General features: G+C 31.9%; 1 protein-coding gene across 1 annotated transcript; it reads left to right on the top strand.

The window, feature by feature from the left end:
* The first annotated feature begins 1,208 nt into the window (after positions 1-1,208).
* LOC129957080 (uncharacterized) lies at positions 1,209-16,234 on the top strand. Its single transcript, XM_056069218.1, has 4 exons — positions 1,209-1,313; positions 9,113-10,898; positions 13,710-13,887; positions 15,998-16,234. The coding sequence occupies exons 1-4, from the start codon at positions 1,271-1,273 to the stop codon at positions 16,118-16,120; spliced, it is 2,130 nt and encodes a 709-aa protein (XP_055925193.1). The 5' UTR covers positions 1,209-1,270; the 3' UTR covers positions 16,121-16,234.
* Positions 16,235-17,324: the final 1,090 nt, after the last annotated feature.

Genomic DNA, 17,324 nt, shown 5'->3' with positions numbered 1-17,324 from the left:
ATATATATATATATATATATATATATATATATATATATATATATATATATATATATATATATATATAAGCATAATTTTTGAAGCAGAAAGCAGTTTCGAAGGCAGTGAAGGGACTTTCAATTTTTTTAATTTCGTTTTATTTCCGCCCCGGGAGACATGATTTTTTTGCACAAGCAGAAGCGACGAGCACAACACAGAACGACACAATACAAAATGAGGAAAAGCTAATAAAAATTTTATTTCTATGAATATATACTGTGAGATTTTAATAAGGATTTCTTACACATGTCTGTCACAAGTAAAGGAATCATAAAGATCCTTGTGCTAATCTGGAGAGTATTTTATCGCTTCACTCGGAGTGTGCGAACTTGTTGGTTTTCAGCCGATCCAGCAATTTTATGAAGTTTCTGTTGAATTAATCAAATAGAAAAAGTGGAATGGGATCAGGAAATAGAATTAAGTTAATAGGAGCTAATTTAATATAAAACTTTGGGAATTAATTAAGCTTAAATTAGATTTTAAATATCATTACACACACATATATTATACACATGTAAGAAGCACGGAAAGAAATTGCCAGAAATTTCGAAATTCCCTGAAAAAATAAAAGTAGATAATGGGTAAGTCTGGGAAACATCAAATATTGAGAGTGAAGATTCATTTATAAGCATTCATAAATTTAGAATTGCATAATTATATAATAAGCAATTCGTCCTCAACATTTATCTTATTTAACTATTATCTGATCTATTTAGTATCAAAACGCCACTAAACATATCTACTTAATTCATCATGCAAAATATTTGTAAATAATAAGAAGAAATTTCGCAACTTCAAATTTTATTGCCATTTTTGTTTTTGTCGAAATACGTATCATCAACAGAAACCTCGACATGACAGAAAAATAACCGTCAAAATTTTTCTATTACTTGCAAAACAGTCTATTTTTACATTTACAAGAAAAGCGGATGTACCACAATCATGAATATATTGTTTCAAATTATTGTTTAAGACGTCATTCAAGCCACCTTGTAAATTTTGTCAGTGGTATCTTCTGGAAGATACGTTTAAAAATCTTTCCTTTTCGGTGAAATTGTTGCTTACTTTTTTTCTTTAATCCACATCCTTTTCTTGTCTTGAGTCATAAATTGTAAGCAAAGGTTGTTAGAAGTGACGAAATGATTTGAAAGATAACGGATTTATAAAACGTGCTTTTTGGATATCCTTAGTTCACTTTGGTAGTAGAGCAGTCTCGGATACATCTGTAAAAATGCAGATTTTGGCGATTTTACTTGTTTTTACATGTGCTTGTGGTAAGTAAAAATTCTTTCATAAATCTGAATTAGTCTTAAAATTTATGAAATACATGAATAAATACCGAATATGAAATAGTTGATCTAATAACATAAAAAACAATGATTTAAAAGTGTTTAATGTATTTGTAGATGGGAGTGATAATAGATATTAATAAAGTTATGTATTTTTATTCTTTAATAGCTTTGGTAAAATATAAATAATAATATGAATAATCTTTGATAATAATATAAATGTGATGTGTGTTGGCGCTCTGCAGGCAAAATATGCACTTCGCAGGTATTTTTTGAAATTTTAATTCAAAATTAAGTAAAATATTTACATTTTTCCACCAAACTTTCCGGAAATATCACAACATAAAACTAATTCTTAAGTCATCATAAAATTCAAGAAATTGTCTTTTAGTTTAGTTTAGTTATATTAACGTCCCGTTTAAAGCAACACAAGAGCTATTATGGGATGTACCTCGTCATTTTGAACCGCGGTGAGATGACGAGGACGACACCTAAGCTGGCACCCCCCCCTCTCCACACCACGCCACACCAGCGGGAGGACGTTTGATCATGACAAATTTAACGTTCAACAGACCCCCTTGCACGACGGTTCTTCGGTGGAATCGGGACACGATCCTGAAACCCTCCGGTTCCGAAACCGAGACCTTACCACCAGGCCACCGTCTTTCTTTTAAATGACACTTATTTAATATTCGTACAAATTTTTTTCTGAATTTTAACGACAAAATTTTCTTTTCTTCAATTTTTAACAATAGATTATATTGTAATTCTGAAATCCAAAACTTTTTTAATTTTTTCATCAAATATTTAATCGTGGAATTTTCCTCCATTTTTAAAGGTTAAAGAAGAAGAATTCTGTTTAATATTTGTGTAGTTTAGAATAAAAAGTAATTCTGCAATAACTCGAAATTTAGAAGAGAAATGAACCGAGAAATAGGGCTTTTCATAATACTATTGATAATTCATGTATACAATTAATAGATTGTTGGTCTTTAATAAGACAATTAAAAAATGGTTTTAATATTTGACAGTTATGACGGCATCGTGAAAAGGAAATCAGTATCTGAGCGATTTTAAATAAATATCTACATCTTTTTAATATATCTACATCTACTATACTATCTACATCTACTATAATAAATATCTACATCTTATTACACCTTATGATTATCCACATCTTATACATCTTATGATTATCTACATCTTATTCTTTTATTATTAAATGGCCCTATTACCGTACTACTATAACATCTTATTCCTTTATTATCTACATCTTATTGTTGTAGTTGAAAAATGTTATTTCATATTTATAATTATCTTCATCTTATAATTGTTGATATAAAGTTATCTGAGCGATTTTAAATAAATAAATGCAATCAATATTCCCGACAAACCAGCTGGTTGCCAAAGGCGGCTATTGATGCAATAATAAAAAATATGGCGAATTTTAGATGTGAATGTTTAATAAATTTTTGCTGTTTTATTTTTTTGTAATACATTTAGAAATAATTGGCAAAATCATCGATTACGGGAAAATATGATAAAATAATATCATAATTTTGAAAATTTAGAATGGTATAATTCTAAATGATGCTCTATAATATTTATTTTAGTGAACGAAATAATATCTGTAAATTGTGCGTGCAATACGGAATAAAAAAATAAATTAAGAATACTTTATAGAGCTGACCTTTGGAGTAGAACTAATTTTGAATAGGTAGTTATTTCTTGATAATAAATGCTCATTAAAAATGTTTTATTTTTTAAATATTGTAATTAATTAAAATTTAGCGAGATTTTAATGTTTATTTAGAGATACTCTTCCGGAAATCATACTTATATAAGAAAAATTTTCATAACTTAAAATTAAAAAAATAAACTAATTGAGCTAATTTATTTAACGTGTAGTATTTTTGAATTTTTGCTATTTTTTTTTAAAATGTGGAATTTTTAACAATACACTGCATTGTCGTTTAGTGTACATTAAAATCGCTTTTAGTGTTTCATTAGACATTTAGACGCATGGTACTTACCTCGTTGAAAGCTAAAGAAGTTAAATTCTGCTGATTATTTTCGTAGTTTCCATAAGAGGATAAAAAGTACAAATAACTTACCAGAACGGACAGCTTGCAATTCGAAATAGTTTGTCCAGACACTTAAAATTCGATAGAAACCATGACATCATTAGATTTTCTTCTATTGGAAAGGTTCATAGGCACGATAAGCAGAGCAGGTGTGAGGCTATAAAAATAGAACTATTTTAATGTCGATGGCAATTTGATGCTTAAAAGTATTTTATAGAAGAAGTAATGAGCATCAAATCATGCGCAAGAAATTTAATTTAAATCAAACACAATCAATATAAATTGAGCCTTCTATTCACTAAAAAGGCTCGTATATTACAAATATTTACCTTTTCACTTACGAATTTATTTAATTTATTAATTAGTTGACATATTCTATGTTGGAAATTTATTGTAATTTCATTGCCTTTAATAGTATAAAGGGCACCTAAGAAATTGAAGCATTTCCAAATGATTTTCGCATATTTAACTATATACTACTTTCACTTAAGCTTTGCGACTACGTTTGGGATGAATGTTTTGATAAAAGTTTGAAAAATGGTTAAATTTTTGAATATTTGCATAAAAAACACAAAAAAAGACCTATGACACATAAATATACCAATTAAGTGGCAAAAGTTTTTTTTAAAAAATTGGAAGCAAATGCTTTTATTCTTCTTTTTGGTCAAAAAAGAGGTATAAAGCAAAAATCCTCTAATTTAGAAGTTTATCAAATGATTTCTTTAAAATTTTGTAGATAGCTTAAGAAATATTTAGTTCTGCACTGAAAAAGTAAACCGTATTTCTATTCATTCTTTAAATATTGGGAAAACGAAATTTTCAACTTTTTTTCAAAGAGATTCACTTTGAAGATATAAGATATTACTTTTTCTTTAGTTCGAAGACTGCATACCATATTGAGAAATTATTATACCAAATTTGAACAAAACATATGCATCTTTAATTTATGAAGTTTCTCTTAAGAAAATTCTATCAAAGATTAGAATTTGAGAAAATAGCGTTTAAAGATGCAAAATGGCATTAACTTTAAGTAAATGCATATATAAAAATCAGCGTAACTTCGCAAAATGTAAGATTGGAAATAAATTCTAATTGTGTTATAAAGAAATCGCTTCAATATTAAATAAAAAATTCATAATTTCCCATAAAAAAACTTTTTTCCGTAAGTACAATTTTAAACGTTCAAAATTCAATGCACGTGTCAGATACGCCATTGCAAGGGGAGGGGCTAACTTGTTTAAAGTTATAAATATTTTTCATTACACTTCCTGAAAATATCAGTGTTTGAAGGTCATTGTTTCAAGTTATCAGTGTTTATATGTACATAATATGATTTCTTTTTTACAATAAATAAATATAGTAATTTTTCTGACATAGTCGAAAAGATCTTGACCATGAAATTTTATCTATATTTCCTTATCAGTTTCGCTTATTTATCAAGTAGTGTTATTGCACAAATTTGTGTCAGGAGAAAAAAATACAACATCTTTTTTCTTGTTTCTGTTATGTATCTGACCATAAAAAAAGATGAAAGGAAAAGCCCATCTTATCCGTGTTGTTTCCAAGGTTTTCCTGAGGCGGACCATATATTTATGCGTGCAAAAATAAAATCTGTAGTAGCCTTTTTGAAAGAACTTGTGCATGCCCGGAAGCAACTATCTGAAGTATAACAACTATTCACCATACTCCTCTCTTAGATCAGAGGTTTATAGGTTATATTTTTACTTTATCTTCTAGAAGATTTTCCTAACTGTACAATGTGTAATTATGCGAAGAGAAACCAGATATTATGGCATATTTTACCATCTCATATACTTAGTATAAAGAAAGTGTATAAACGTAAAAAAATTCGCATTCGAGATTTGACGAATCGACACATTTCAAACCTATAGAAAAACCTATAAATTTACAGAAAATTTGAGCTAGTGAGAAAGAACTCAAAAAAGCTTTGAGCTAGACGGGTGGAATTTAGCGTTTGTTCTTTTAAATCAAACTTATAGACTTCTATCAAATTTTGAATAAAGTCTGTTCAGAGGAAGTCCGGCTGTGCGAATATAAATTCACGCTATAATTACAAAACGAAGAGAGCTAGATAGATAAGATTCAGCACACATATTTAACATCTGTGGTATAGACACCTCTCAAATTTTGAGCCAAATCAAACTATGGGTTGACTGTCTGTTGGTCTGTACTTTCAGAAACATGTAAACGTGAAAATTCAAAAACGCAGTGACTTATATATAACAAATTTCGTATGGGATTTTATAACTGCAAGTTCAGTTTTGTGTCAAGTTTTTGTTTCATTCGGTTGAGAAAAATGTGTCTAAAGCCCACATTTGAGTTTTGGATAACATTGGACACATGCAAGTAATTAATAGCCAATTAACTCGCTAAGGATGGCACGATAGATTCAATAAAAATGCTAAATCCATGTCAAAGGTTAATATTTCTTAAATATTTTACGCCAATGCCATGTAATGCGTTTTCTTGCATGACAAGTTTTAAAATACCACTCCCCTTAGTTTTATGACGCCTTAGAGTCAACGAAATGCACCATGCGCTAATAAACCGAAACAAACCAAACCAAAAGGTGAGGTGCTTAACATACAATTTTCTTATGCCTTTCGTTAAAGAAAATACTTAATAGCATTTTATCTATATTTCTATCAGGAGAAAAAAATACAACATCTTTTTTCTTATTTCTGTTATGTACCTGACCATAAAAAAAGATGAAAAGAAAAGCCTATCTTATCCGTGTTGTTTCCAAGGTTTTCCTGAGGCGGACCATATATTTATGCGTACAAAAATAAAATCTGTAATAGCCTTTTTGAAAGAACTTGTGCATGCCCGGAAGCAACTATCTGAAGTATAACAACTATTCACCATACCATACCACCATTCAACCATTTACATGTGATACAGGAAAGATGGAGGGATGACCACCTTTGAATTACGCTGATCTTGATGTTTATTTTATAAATCCATTTCGCAATAATTCAGAACAAAATCAGTCTCTATAGGCGTCTAAATTTCTTTTACCATGTTTCTTTTCCATTACATGAATGCAGTGTAATTCAAAATGTCAGAGGCGTTTATTTTAAAATTTTGTATCAAGGTTTTTTTTTAACAAAATTACTAATTGAGTATAGTATTTGATTAAGCCAAATCCTTTACTCAGTAGCCAGGCAGCTCTGATATCAATAAACCTGATATCAGTATCAATAAACCTATTTTAAACTTAGCTATATTAACGTTCCGTTTTAAAGCAACACTAGGGCTATTTTGGGACGGACCTCGTAATTCTAAACTGCGGTCAGATGACAAGGACGGCACCTGAAGTGGCTCTCCGCTCTCCAAACTTCCATACCACACCAGTGGAACGACGTTTGTCCGCGACGAAATTAACGTGCACCAGACCCGCTTACTCGACGTTTCTTCGGTGGAATTAGGTCTCGAACCTGAATCCCGAAGCCAGAATCTTACCACCAGGCCACCGTGGCCATAAAAGTATTTTTTAACGTTCTGCAACTGATGAAAACTTTTAAAGAAATGTGTGCTTTTTCTACACGTTTTTTAATTTTGCCTTTTTTTATTGGTCTTGATTTTAATTAAATCTTTATTGTTTTTCAAATTCATTTTCTCTTAGTTTCTTTATTAAAACTTTCTCGGCGAAAACTGAAGAAAATTAGAGTAAAGCAGTGGGATTAGTCCCCCCGAAATATTCACACATACTCCTTAATAAAGGTCTTATCCTGTTCCCTTCGCATAAATTTATGGAGGATGTCAATAAAACTATTCTTAAAGTTTTTCAGTAAATGAAAACGCTTAAAGAAATGTATACTTTTTCTACGGCATGCATGCATTTCGGCAGAAAACAATGTCGATTTGAGAGAATTTTTTCAAAATGACGCATATGAGTGGATGTTTTCAGTAAAATATGTTGCAAAATTTTACCGATTTCATTCATGGAAATTTTGTGTCTCATTAATAACAAACACACACACAAATGGACAGACATAGTATAAAAATTTCACGAATATTTTTATATAATTCGGGAGAAAAAAAATTATCAAAAATTCAAAATCGAGTTTAGTTATATTAGCGACCCGTTTCAAAGCCACATAGGGCTATTTCGGGATGGTCCTCGTAATTTTGAACTACTGTCAGATGACGAGTTCGACACCCGAGATGGAAGTCTCTCTCGAAAATTCCACACCACTCCAGCGGGAGGGCATTTGACTTCAACGGATTTAACGTGTACCAAACCAGCTTATACGACGGTTCTTCCATGGAATGGGGCTTCGAATCTGAAGCCCTCCGATTCCGAAGCCGAGGTCTTATCACCAGGTCACCACGGCCTTCAAAATTGAATATTGGGGACATTATTATAAGTTTATCCTAGAAGAAAAGTAAAATGTAAGTATTTATAGCATGTATCATACACATTGCTATTGTAAAGCAAAACTTTAATGTCGCTTTCTACACACCGATTTGAATTCCAAAACGAATTAAAAGTGTTTTACAACAGACAGAGATAAACTCGAACCCCATATTTTAATGAATTTTCAAGCAGTTTATTATTTATATTTCGTTTATCAAAAAATAGTAAAAATTAGCGAACAGTTCAGTTATTGTATGAAATGAAAGAGAATATAAGCTACGTTTTATAATAATTTGATATAAAAGTAATCATATTGATTTAAAATCAAAACAATCTGGTGGAAAAATCTAGACTGAAATGTCTAGTTGAAAGGTTCGAAAACAATAAATTCAAAGTTTATCTGATCTATCTTGTCCTCACTGATGTTGGCAGTAATTTATATTTCTTAAAATCATATAATAAATAGATTATTTAATATTTCTGAAATTATTCTTAAAACTTCTAAATGAGAGCCTAAAACAATCTTTCATTTTTTTATGAATAAATTTTACTGTATAATCTAAAACCAATAAGTGCTTTCAATGGCAATCATAGTTGTAACCTGTGATGATTTTCAGAAAAAGAAGAGAATTCTTAAAAAAAAAAAAAAATTCTTAGAAAAAATAGGAAAGTAAGATGCATTTCCGAAAAGGTAAATAAGTTATGTAAATCTTAATTTAATTCTGTGTTCTCAGCGTAAAATGTTTCAAACAATCAACTTCCAATAAGTTAACTTAAAATCGTATGTGTGACCTTTGAATTTGTATTTAGTAATGGGGGAAATGGTTGTTTCGTACTACTTTTATTACTTCCTGTATTTAAAGTAGCAACTGATAATTTAATATTACTTTAATTAGTATACCATAATTACTAGTCTCAATGATAAATTAATGATGGAGTTTATTTTTGAAGCTAACTGATCAAACTGTGGATAGTTTGAAATGACTTGAAAATACTATAGAAAACCGATATACGATATATTTAAATAAGTTTTCCTAATGGACAAGTCACCATAATAAAGGTTGAAACTTGTTATATCAAACTATAATAATACCGTATAGCATTTATAATAAACTAATAATTAATCTGTTATGAATCGAGATAATGTTTTAGAAGAAATATTCTTTTTCTAATCACTGAATAATGAATATTTTTACAGTAGCAATTAATTCTTAATATGATAGGAAACAAATACAAATCTAAATTATTTCAGAATTTCTAATCACTGCAAAGATTGTATTGGTTTCCAAGCATATTTATAGTTTTTATGCATTTTTAAGGTGCATTTACCGCAAGAGTTGCGAGACAAGCCCCGTCGGAAGGCGGTTCAGAGCCATGGTGGCAGAATACAGCTATACCTGAGGATGTTAGACAAATGCTAGCAAGTTCCACCATTATACCGGCAGATGATAAAGGCGCGGAACAGTCTACAGAAGCCACTGTTGCTCCTGAAGTTGAAATCGATGGTCCAGATCCTAATGCCAATCCCTCCGCTGAAACTGCTGGGGATCAACTGAGTGCTGATTCAAGTTCTTCCGTGGAAGGCGGTGATCAGCCAAGTTCAGATGCTAGTGCATCTGCTGAAGCAGGTGATCAAACAGACGCCAATACTTCCGCTGAAGGAGGTGACCAGTCAGGCGTTGATGCTGGTTCTGCTGAAGGAGGTGGTCAGTCAGGCACTGATGCTGGTTCTGCTGAAGGAGGTGACCAGTCAGGCGCTGATGCCGGTTCTGCTGAAGGAGGTGACCAGTCAGGCGCTGATGCCGGTTCTGCTGAAGGAGGTGACCAGTCAGGCGCTGATGTCGGTTCTGCTGAAGGAGGTGACCAGTCAGGCGCTGATGCCGGTTCTGCTGAAGGTGGTGACCAGGCAGGTGCTGATGTTGGTTCTGCTGAGGGTGGTGACCAGGCAGGTGCTGATGCTGGTTCTGCTGAGGGAGGTGATCAGTCAGGCACTGATGCTGGTTCTGCTGAGGGAGGTGATCAGTCAGGCGCTGATGCTGGTTCTGCTGAGGGAGGTGATCAGTCAGGCGCTGATGCTGGTTCTGCTGAGGGAGGTGATCAGTCAGGCGCTGATGCTGGTTCTGCTGAGGGAGGTGATCAGTCAGGCGCTGATGCTGGTTCTGCTGAAGGAGGTGATCAGTCAGGCGCTGATGCTGGTTCTGCTGAAGGAGGTGATCAGTCAGGTTCTGGTTCCAGTTCTGCTGAAGGAAGCGATCAATCGGGAGCTGATGCCAATGCTTCCGTTGAAGGAGGTGATCAATCAGACGATGGTTCCAATTCTGATGAAGCCGGTGACCAATCAGGCTCTGGTTCCAGTTCTGCTGAAGGAGGAAACCAATCAGGCTCTGGTTCGAGTTCTGCTGAAGGAGGCAACCAGTCAGGCTCTGGTTCCAGTTCTGCTGAAGGAGGCAACCAGTCAGGCTCTGGTTCCAGTTCTGCTGAAGGAGGCGATCAATCAGATACTGGTTCCAGTTCTGCTGAAGGGGGCGATCAGTCAGGCTCTGGCTCCAGTTCTGCTGAAGGAGGCAACCAGTCAGGCTCTGGCTCCAGTTCTGCTGAAGGAGGCAACCAGTCAGGCTCTGGCTCCAGTTCTGCTGAAGGAGGAAACCAGTCAGGATCTGGTTCCAGTTCTGCTGAAGGAGGCGATCAATCAGGCTCTGGCTCCAGTTCTGCTGAAGGAGGAAACCAGTCAGGATCTGGTTCCAGTTCTGCTGAAGGAGGCGATCAATCAGGATCTGGTTCTAGTTCTGCTGAAGGAGGCGATCAATCGGGCTCTGGTTCCAATTCTGCTGAAGGAGGCGATCAGTCAGGCTCTGGTTCCAATTCTGCTGAAGGAGGCGATCGGTCAGGCTCTGGTTCCAATTCTGCTGAAGGAGGCGATCAGTCAGGCTCTGGTTCCAATTCTGCTGAAGGAGGAAACCAATCAGGCTCTGGTTCCAGTTCTGCTGAAGGAGGAAACCAGTCAGGCTCTGGTTCCAGTTCTGCTGAAGAAGGCAACCAGTCAGGTTCTAGTGCGAGTTCTGCTGAAGGAGGTGATCAACCAAGCTCTAATGATAATTCTGCCGAGTAAGTTTTATCGATATATTTTATTTTCTTTCAAATGAAAATTCTTTTTTCACTCCAAAGGAAATGTTAAGTTTTATTGTATTTTTAAGATTTCAATGAAAATTTTTGTTAGTGCACGAAAAATTTAACAATTTTCAAATAATAAGGTCTATTAATTACAGATAGGATTTTTTTTACTCATTATTGGTCGCAATGTTGAATCTTGCTTAATTTTATCTCCTCATCTATTCCAGAAAATGAAAGTTGTTCGACAAATCTAATAAAATTAAATACAATCATATGATATAAAATGTCACTTCCCTTTAAAATTATCTTAGAAAACTTTGAGTGGGTGTGTCATTTCATTTTTGTTCATTTGATTTTTTTAGACAACGACTTTCTCCATTAGAAACTAACTGCACAACATTGTGATATTTTCCTATATAATTTTTACTTGATATTACAAACATTTTGTTATGAAAAATTAAATTCTGAAAAAAACAACAACAACAATTTGTTTTACTGTTGGGAGTATCTTTTCCTTTTAGTTGAAAAGAATTGAGTTAGTGTTGGAAGATTTGGAATTAATCTAAAAGCTGCAAAATTTTAGTAAAGCGAGACGATCTATAAAATCGAGGTTGCAATATCTTATCAAGTTCCTAAATTTATTTAAATCAATGCAACAATATTTTTGTGTTATTTGACAATGAAAAAATATTGGAAATATGAATGTATTTGTTACACGATTAACTAAGTCAAAGAGTTTCTGCCTACTCATGAATCAAAACAGCCAGAGGTCAATCAAAACAGCGGGAAGGAGGGGGGGGGGGCTTCTCTTGGAATGATTGTCAATGGTGTACCAGTCATATTTTCGACTTTGAAAGAGTAGGGATAAATTCTATACCATTCAGCCATTAGAAATTTTATTTCCTGAAGGAAATGGACTACATCTCCAATTAACGTTTCTGTACGCTTTTTCACTTTCATCCTAATATGTCACAACATGCTTAATGGAAATTTTTATTGATAACAGAGCTAAAATAAGAATTGTAGAAGCACATCCCACATGTAGAGAAAATCTATTACAACTATTTATTTTCAAAGACTTAAAAGTATATATCATAAGTATAAAGGGAAATGAGCTTATAACTTGGAGCTCAATTTTTATTTTTGAAACCTTTTTCATGTAAACGTTTTTCATCCTGACTGTAAACAAGAGGCTAAAAGTAAGATATATATATTTTTTTAAAATCAAAATGCTTTCCCATTATAAGCTATTTGAGAGAATTTTAATTATATAAAGATTGAGTTGAAGTTAAAAATGCCATTTTTTTAGAGAATTAAAAAAAAATAATAAAGCTGTTTTCCATACATTTCAGTTAATACATATGATTAAGAGTAGACATGGTAGACTTGAAAATATAATATAACAGACGTGAAACACGTTAGACAGGATTGATATGAAACATATCAGACATGCTAAACATGAAATAAAGGTGGACATGGTAAACTTGAAACATGTTGGACATAGTAGATGTGAAACATACTAAACATGATAGATAAGAAACAAAAGTAGACATGATAGATATGAAATATGTTAGACATTATAAACATGACATATATTATAGACATGATAGATAAGAAGCAAAAGTAGACATGATAGATAAGAAACAAAAGTAGACATGATAGATAAGAAACAAAAATAGACATGATAGATATGAAATATGTTAGACATTATAAACATGACATATATTATAGACATGAAACAACATCGACAATAGTAAACTGACTGCAGATTTTATTTCATTAATGTAAACATCTCAATAAATATCCGCAATAAATTTTTGGGCAAAGGTGACAGTTCTTTTATTCAAAGCAGGCATTTATATATATTTGTAGTGATTGACTACAGTTAAATTAAGAAGATGTGCTCTCTATTATGAAACTTTTGCATGATACGAAGTGATGATCTTTGGGAAATTGACATTTAATGCTTCACAATAAATACAGTTTAAGTAAGATTTAGAATTTAGAAAACCAATAAGAGCTAATTAAATTATTTATATACATTAAATTAATAATGTAACAAATGAATATCCTTGTGCAAAAGTGAAATTTTCCTTAAAACTTTTTTCTTTTAAGAATTTTTTAAAAATATTTATTCAATTTTAAACTTTGTGATATCATTTTTTAATCCTTTGTTTAATCGCTTGGTTTTTTTCTGTTGATAATGATTTATTTATTTCATTTTTTTTTCGTTTATAAATCAGAATTGATTCATTTGTATCAGATTTACTTTGTGTTCCTTTTTCTCCCTTTTTTTTTCGTTTTTTTTTTACAAATAGCTTTTAGTTTTTAATGTTTTTTCTACTTTCTGCTTTTTTGTAAAATGATTTAAAATTTCTGTTTATTTTCTTACTATTTACACTGATTTGAAAACGTAAATTCTAATTTAACCCTGATCATCATTAAAATTTCGTTGCTCTTGTTTCATTCATTTTTGCTGTTATTTCTACCGAAATATGGAACAAAATTTTTATGTACATGATGTACATGCAACACAAACTACTTTATTTTTTTGTAAACAATATGTTTCGGACTTCATTTTCCGTAAGAATAACTAAATTAAAATAATATTTATTATCTCGCATAGGTGGAAATAAAAAGCAAAAACAGAGTGCTATATTTTACTAAGATATTAACATAAATTTATAATTTATGTAAATTTATTACATTCTAATAAAAAAAGAAAATCAAAAATATACTATTGGATAAAGGTATGTAATTTATTTTGTGTTTTGAAGAAAATTAATAATTTTTCTTTTGTTTTAGTGAGAGACCGATATCTAAACCAACAAAACGACCTCACAAAAAACCCACAAGAAAACCAAAGCCGCAAGATCCTGAAAAGAAGATTAAAGGCTTGAATATAGGCTTGTTTTATATTTTGCAGAACATAAGAAGAAATTTGGCTTACGGCAGACCTGTTTCAAATGAGCTTCTCATAAAGGTTTGTTTTAAACTATTTAAAGTTTTTATATGCTTTGATCTTATCGTTTTACATATAATTGCAGTAAAAGAAAAATTCTATATTTACACACACACACACACACACACACACACACACACACACACACACACACACACACACACACACACACACACACACACACACACACAAATCAAAACATGGGGAGAAATAATCAACACAAATACTAGAAAATGTTTTGAGCAATACGAATGAAATTCGATATATAGTATTTATACCATTTTTTTATAGAATATAATGAATTATGGACGTAATCCCTTTAGAGGACGTCTGTCTGTCTAAATGCCAGAGTACATGATAACTATAGAATGTAAAAGGCTACATAAATAACATTGGTACATAGATTTAACATCTAAAGTGTTGCTATGAATCAGCTTGAAACCAAGTCCGCCAAAATATTGATCGTCATTCCATCTGTGTTTTTGACTGCATATATACGCGATAATTAAAAAAAATAACAATTTCGGATGATGAAATTTAGTTCATAAATTTAAAACTGGAAATGATGATAATTTATCCGTTTTGGAACCAAGTCCATCGAGATGTTGACCGCCTGTCTGTCTGTGCTTTCATAAGCGTGTCAAGACGATAACGGTACTTTTCCGTTAGCTGGGCCAAGCCAAAAATCGCCAAATAATGTAGAAGTCCGCCAAATTTCTTACGCCAAATGCGCGTTTGGTTCAGAATCCGTTTGCCGAGCGCAAGCGAAAAACCGCCAAATAATGTAGAATTCCGCCAAATTTTCGTTTGGTTTACAATTGGCGACATTTGCGCCCGGCTAACGGAAAAGTACCTCGTAAACTCTAATACGCAATGACTTAAATTTATGACATACAGTATATAATTTCGTACCTTCAATTATAGTTCTATAGCTAATTTTGGTTCTAATCATTTGAAAAAAAAGACATCCAAAATATATATTCGTATAATAGATTTAATAAAAATGCTATAAAAATGCCATGTTATATATTTCGTAACAATTGCCTGCCAATGTTATGCAATGTATCGGATTTTTGGCACTTGTGAAATAACACCCCAGAGATTAACCTCCATAACATCACCAAAGAGGCACTCTATTAAACTCTTTCGTAACTATAACTTGCACGCAAATAAATGCCTTTAGTATATTTGCTATATGTAACGTCAAAACATACGAAAGCGAACAATTATTGAATATGCAGTCCAACCTCTGTATATCGATAGAAATTTTGTTTTATAGAAATATATAAAGCACAAGCACTTTATTTCCTCACTAAAACAAACAATATATAGTTAATGATATAAGCTTAAAGATGACTTTAACCTATGAGATAAAGTTTGGTAGATAGATTTAACATCTAAAATGTAGATACTTGTAAAATTTGAAATCAGATTCATCCAGAAGTTTACCTATTGTCGTTCTGTAACTTCACATGCAAGTTGTTGTTGTTGTTTCTAATGGCTCTTGTCTAGACAAGCCCACTGACTTTAAGAAGTCAATTGTGGTTTAAGCCAAGCGTAAGTCATGTTTTTACAGTTGCGCCATCTAGGGCCAAGAGAACGACTTAGCTACACACACGTCACATGTAAAGGGGATAGTTCAATAATACAAAGGGCTTAAATATATAAAATTTGATACTTGATTTTATGATTACAATTCAATTGTGTAAAAAATTTTATATTTTAAATATTAAATTAAATTTATAAATTGAATTATAAAATATAATATTAATAAATAAGAGTCATTTCCTAGCACTACTCACTACGGATTCACTATAAGGATTAACTGCAAAAGAATTACACAATGTATTCAATAAAAATTTTAATTTCACGCCAAGCATCAATTTAACTATTATTCATGCCAAAGATTTTTACTATCATTTTCCAATATCGACAAAATATATAAAAAAATATCGACAAAATGATTTTGAAAACAATTTGCTCATTTATATCGTATTTGCATATATTTTAATCCTCGTTTTCTTCTCGTTATTACTAATAGCATCATATTCAGACGAGTTCATGTTGGATAAAATGTACGATACAGTTATGATTAATTATTCTAATTGAAAGAAAATTTTTCTCTTTTAAGGTTCTAGTAATGAATCTGAAGATCAAGCAGGCTGGTGGCGAAGTTGAGGAAAGGAACAAAGAATTAATGAAACTTCTATCTGATCTTTTACCTTCTTCTTTCAAAGATGCCATCAACTCTTAATGTGTAAAGTGTTTTAAAAGTGTAAAGTGATACAAAAGAAATGGACATTCTCCGCCCATTTATTTCCATTTTTCATTTTTAATTTCTGTATAATAAATGCATACTTAAAAATTACTATGTAATGATTTTTTTTGTATTTTTACATCTGAGCGCTTGGAAAAAAAATTTTCTGAGTTAAAAATTACTATTAAATGCCTTAAAAACATCTTGGGTATTTAAGCAATAATTCATATTATTGTTATGCATGTTAAGGAATTTATAATTCTATCTTTATCTATTCTTTTATTTTCAGAGCTCAGACAGTAATATGAGAATGAATTACTGCATATAATACATCTTTATCTGCATGTACACACAACCATACATACCAGTAAAAACGATTTTTTACGAACATCAGAATAAGACTCAAACTTAACCGGCTACTTAGACCTACCACTATAGCATACGGATTAATCTAATTGACCGGACCGTCGCGATAGCACCACTGGCGGGAACTATGGTTGAGTCCTAAGGTTCCTCACCGGTCACTGCACAACCCTCCCTGTGGGAAGAGCCTCCCGTCATTGATAGGAGGTAACTGATATACACCATTTCTTTACACATCCAGGTGGCGAGAACCAATCACCAAACCGGAAGCGTCACAGCCTCAACTCTGAGGTGCCCCTGGGTGGGAGGAATAAGATTCATAACACGAGTTTCACGAGTTTATTGTACTCAAATCTTTTTACATAATTTTCTCTTAGATATTTGGTGTCGCAATAGCAATTACATTTTCGGACTTCTCATACATTTTCCTTATAATCTCTAATGAAAAATAAATGGCCCTATTTTAGAAATAAAAAGAATGCGAATAAATGATATAAAAAATCTCAATTTCGAATCCAGAAAAAATTCCATTGAATACAATTCCATTTCCATTGAAAAATTCCATTTCGAATCCAGAAAATTGTGAAAATTTTCCATTAAATACAATTATTTCTGATCACAGCATTAAAATTCTATTTATATAGTTTATTTGTTGAAATGTTGTTGAAGTGCGATTATGTATTTTATAAGTTTTGAAAATACTTATTAAACAGTTTTAAATTAATATTTGAATTTTTATGATTATTTTCAGGATTTATTTTATTTTACAAGCAAAATTGATTCATATATCAGATTTGTTACAAAACAATAAAGATAGTTTAAAAATTGTAATGAAAGA

Source organism: Argiope bruennichi, chromosome 11 (assembly GCF_947563725.1).
Source record: "Argiope bruennichi chromosome 11, qqArgBrue1.1, whole genome shotgun sequence".
NCBI lineage: Eukaryota > Metazoa > Arthropoda > Arachnida > Araneae > Araneidae > Argiope > Argiope bruennichi.
The sequence above is the reverse complement of the archived record's forward strand: the minus strand, read 5'-3'. Positions and strand labels throughout refer to the sequence as shown.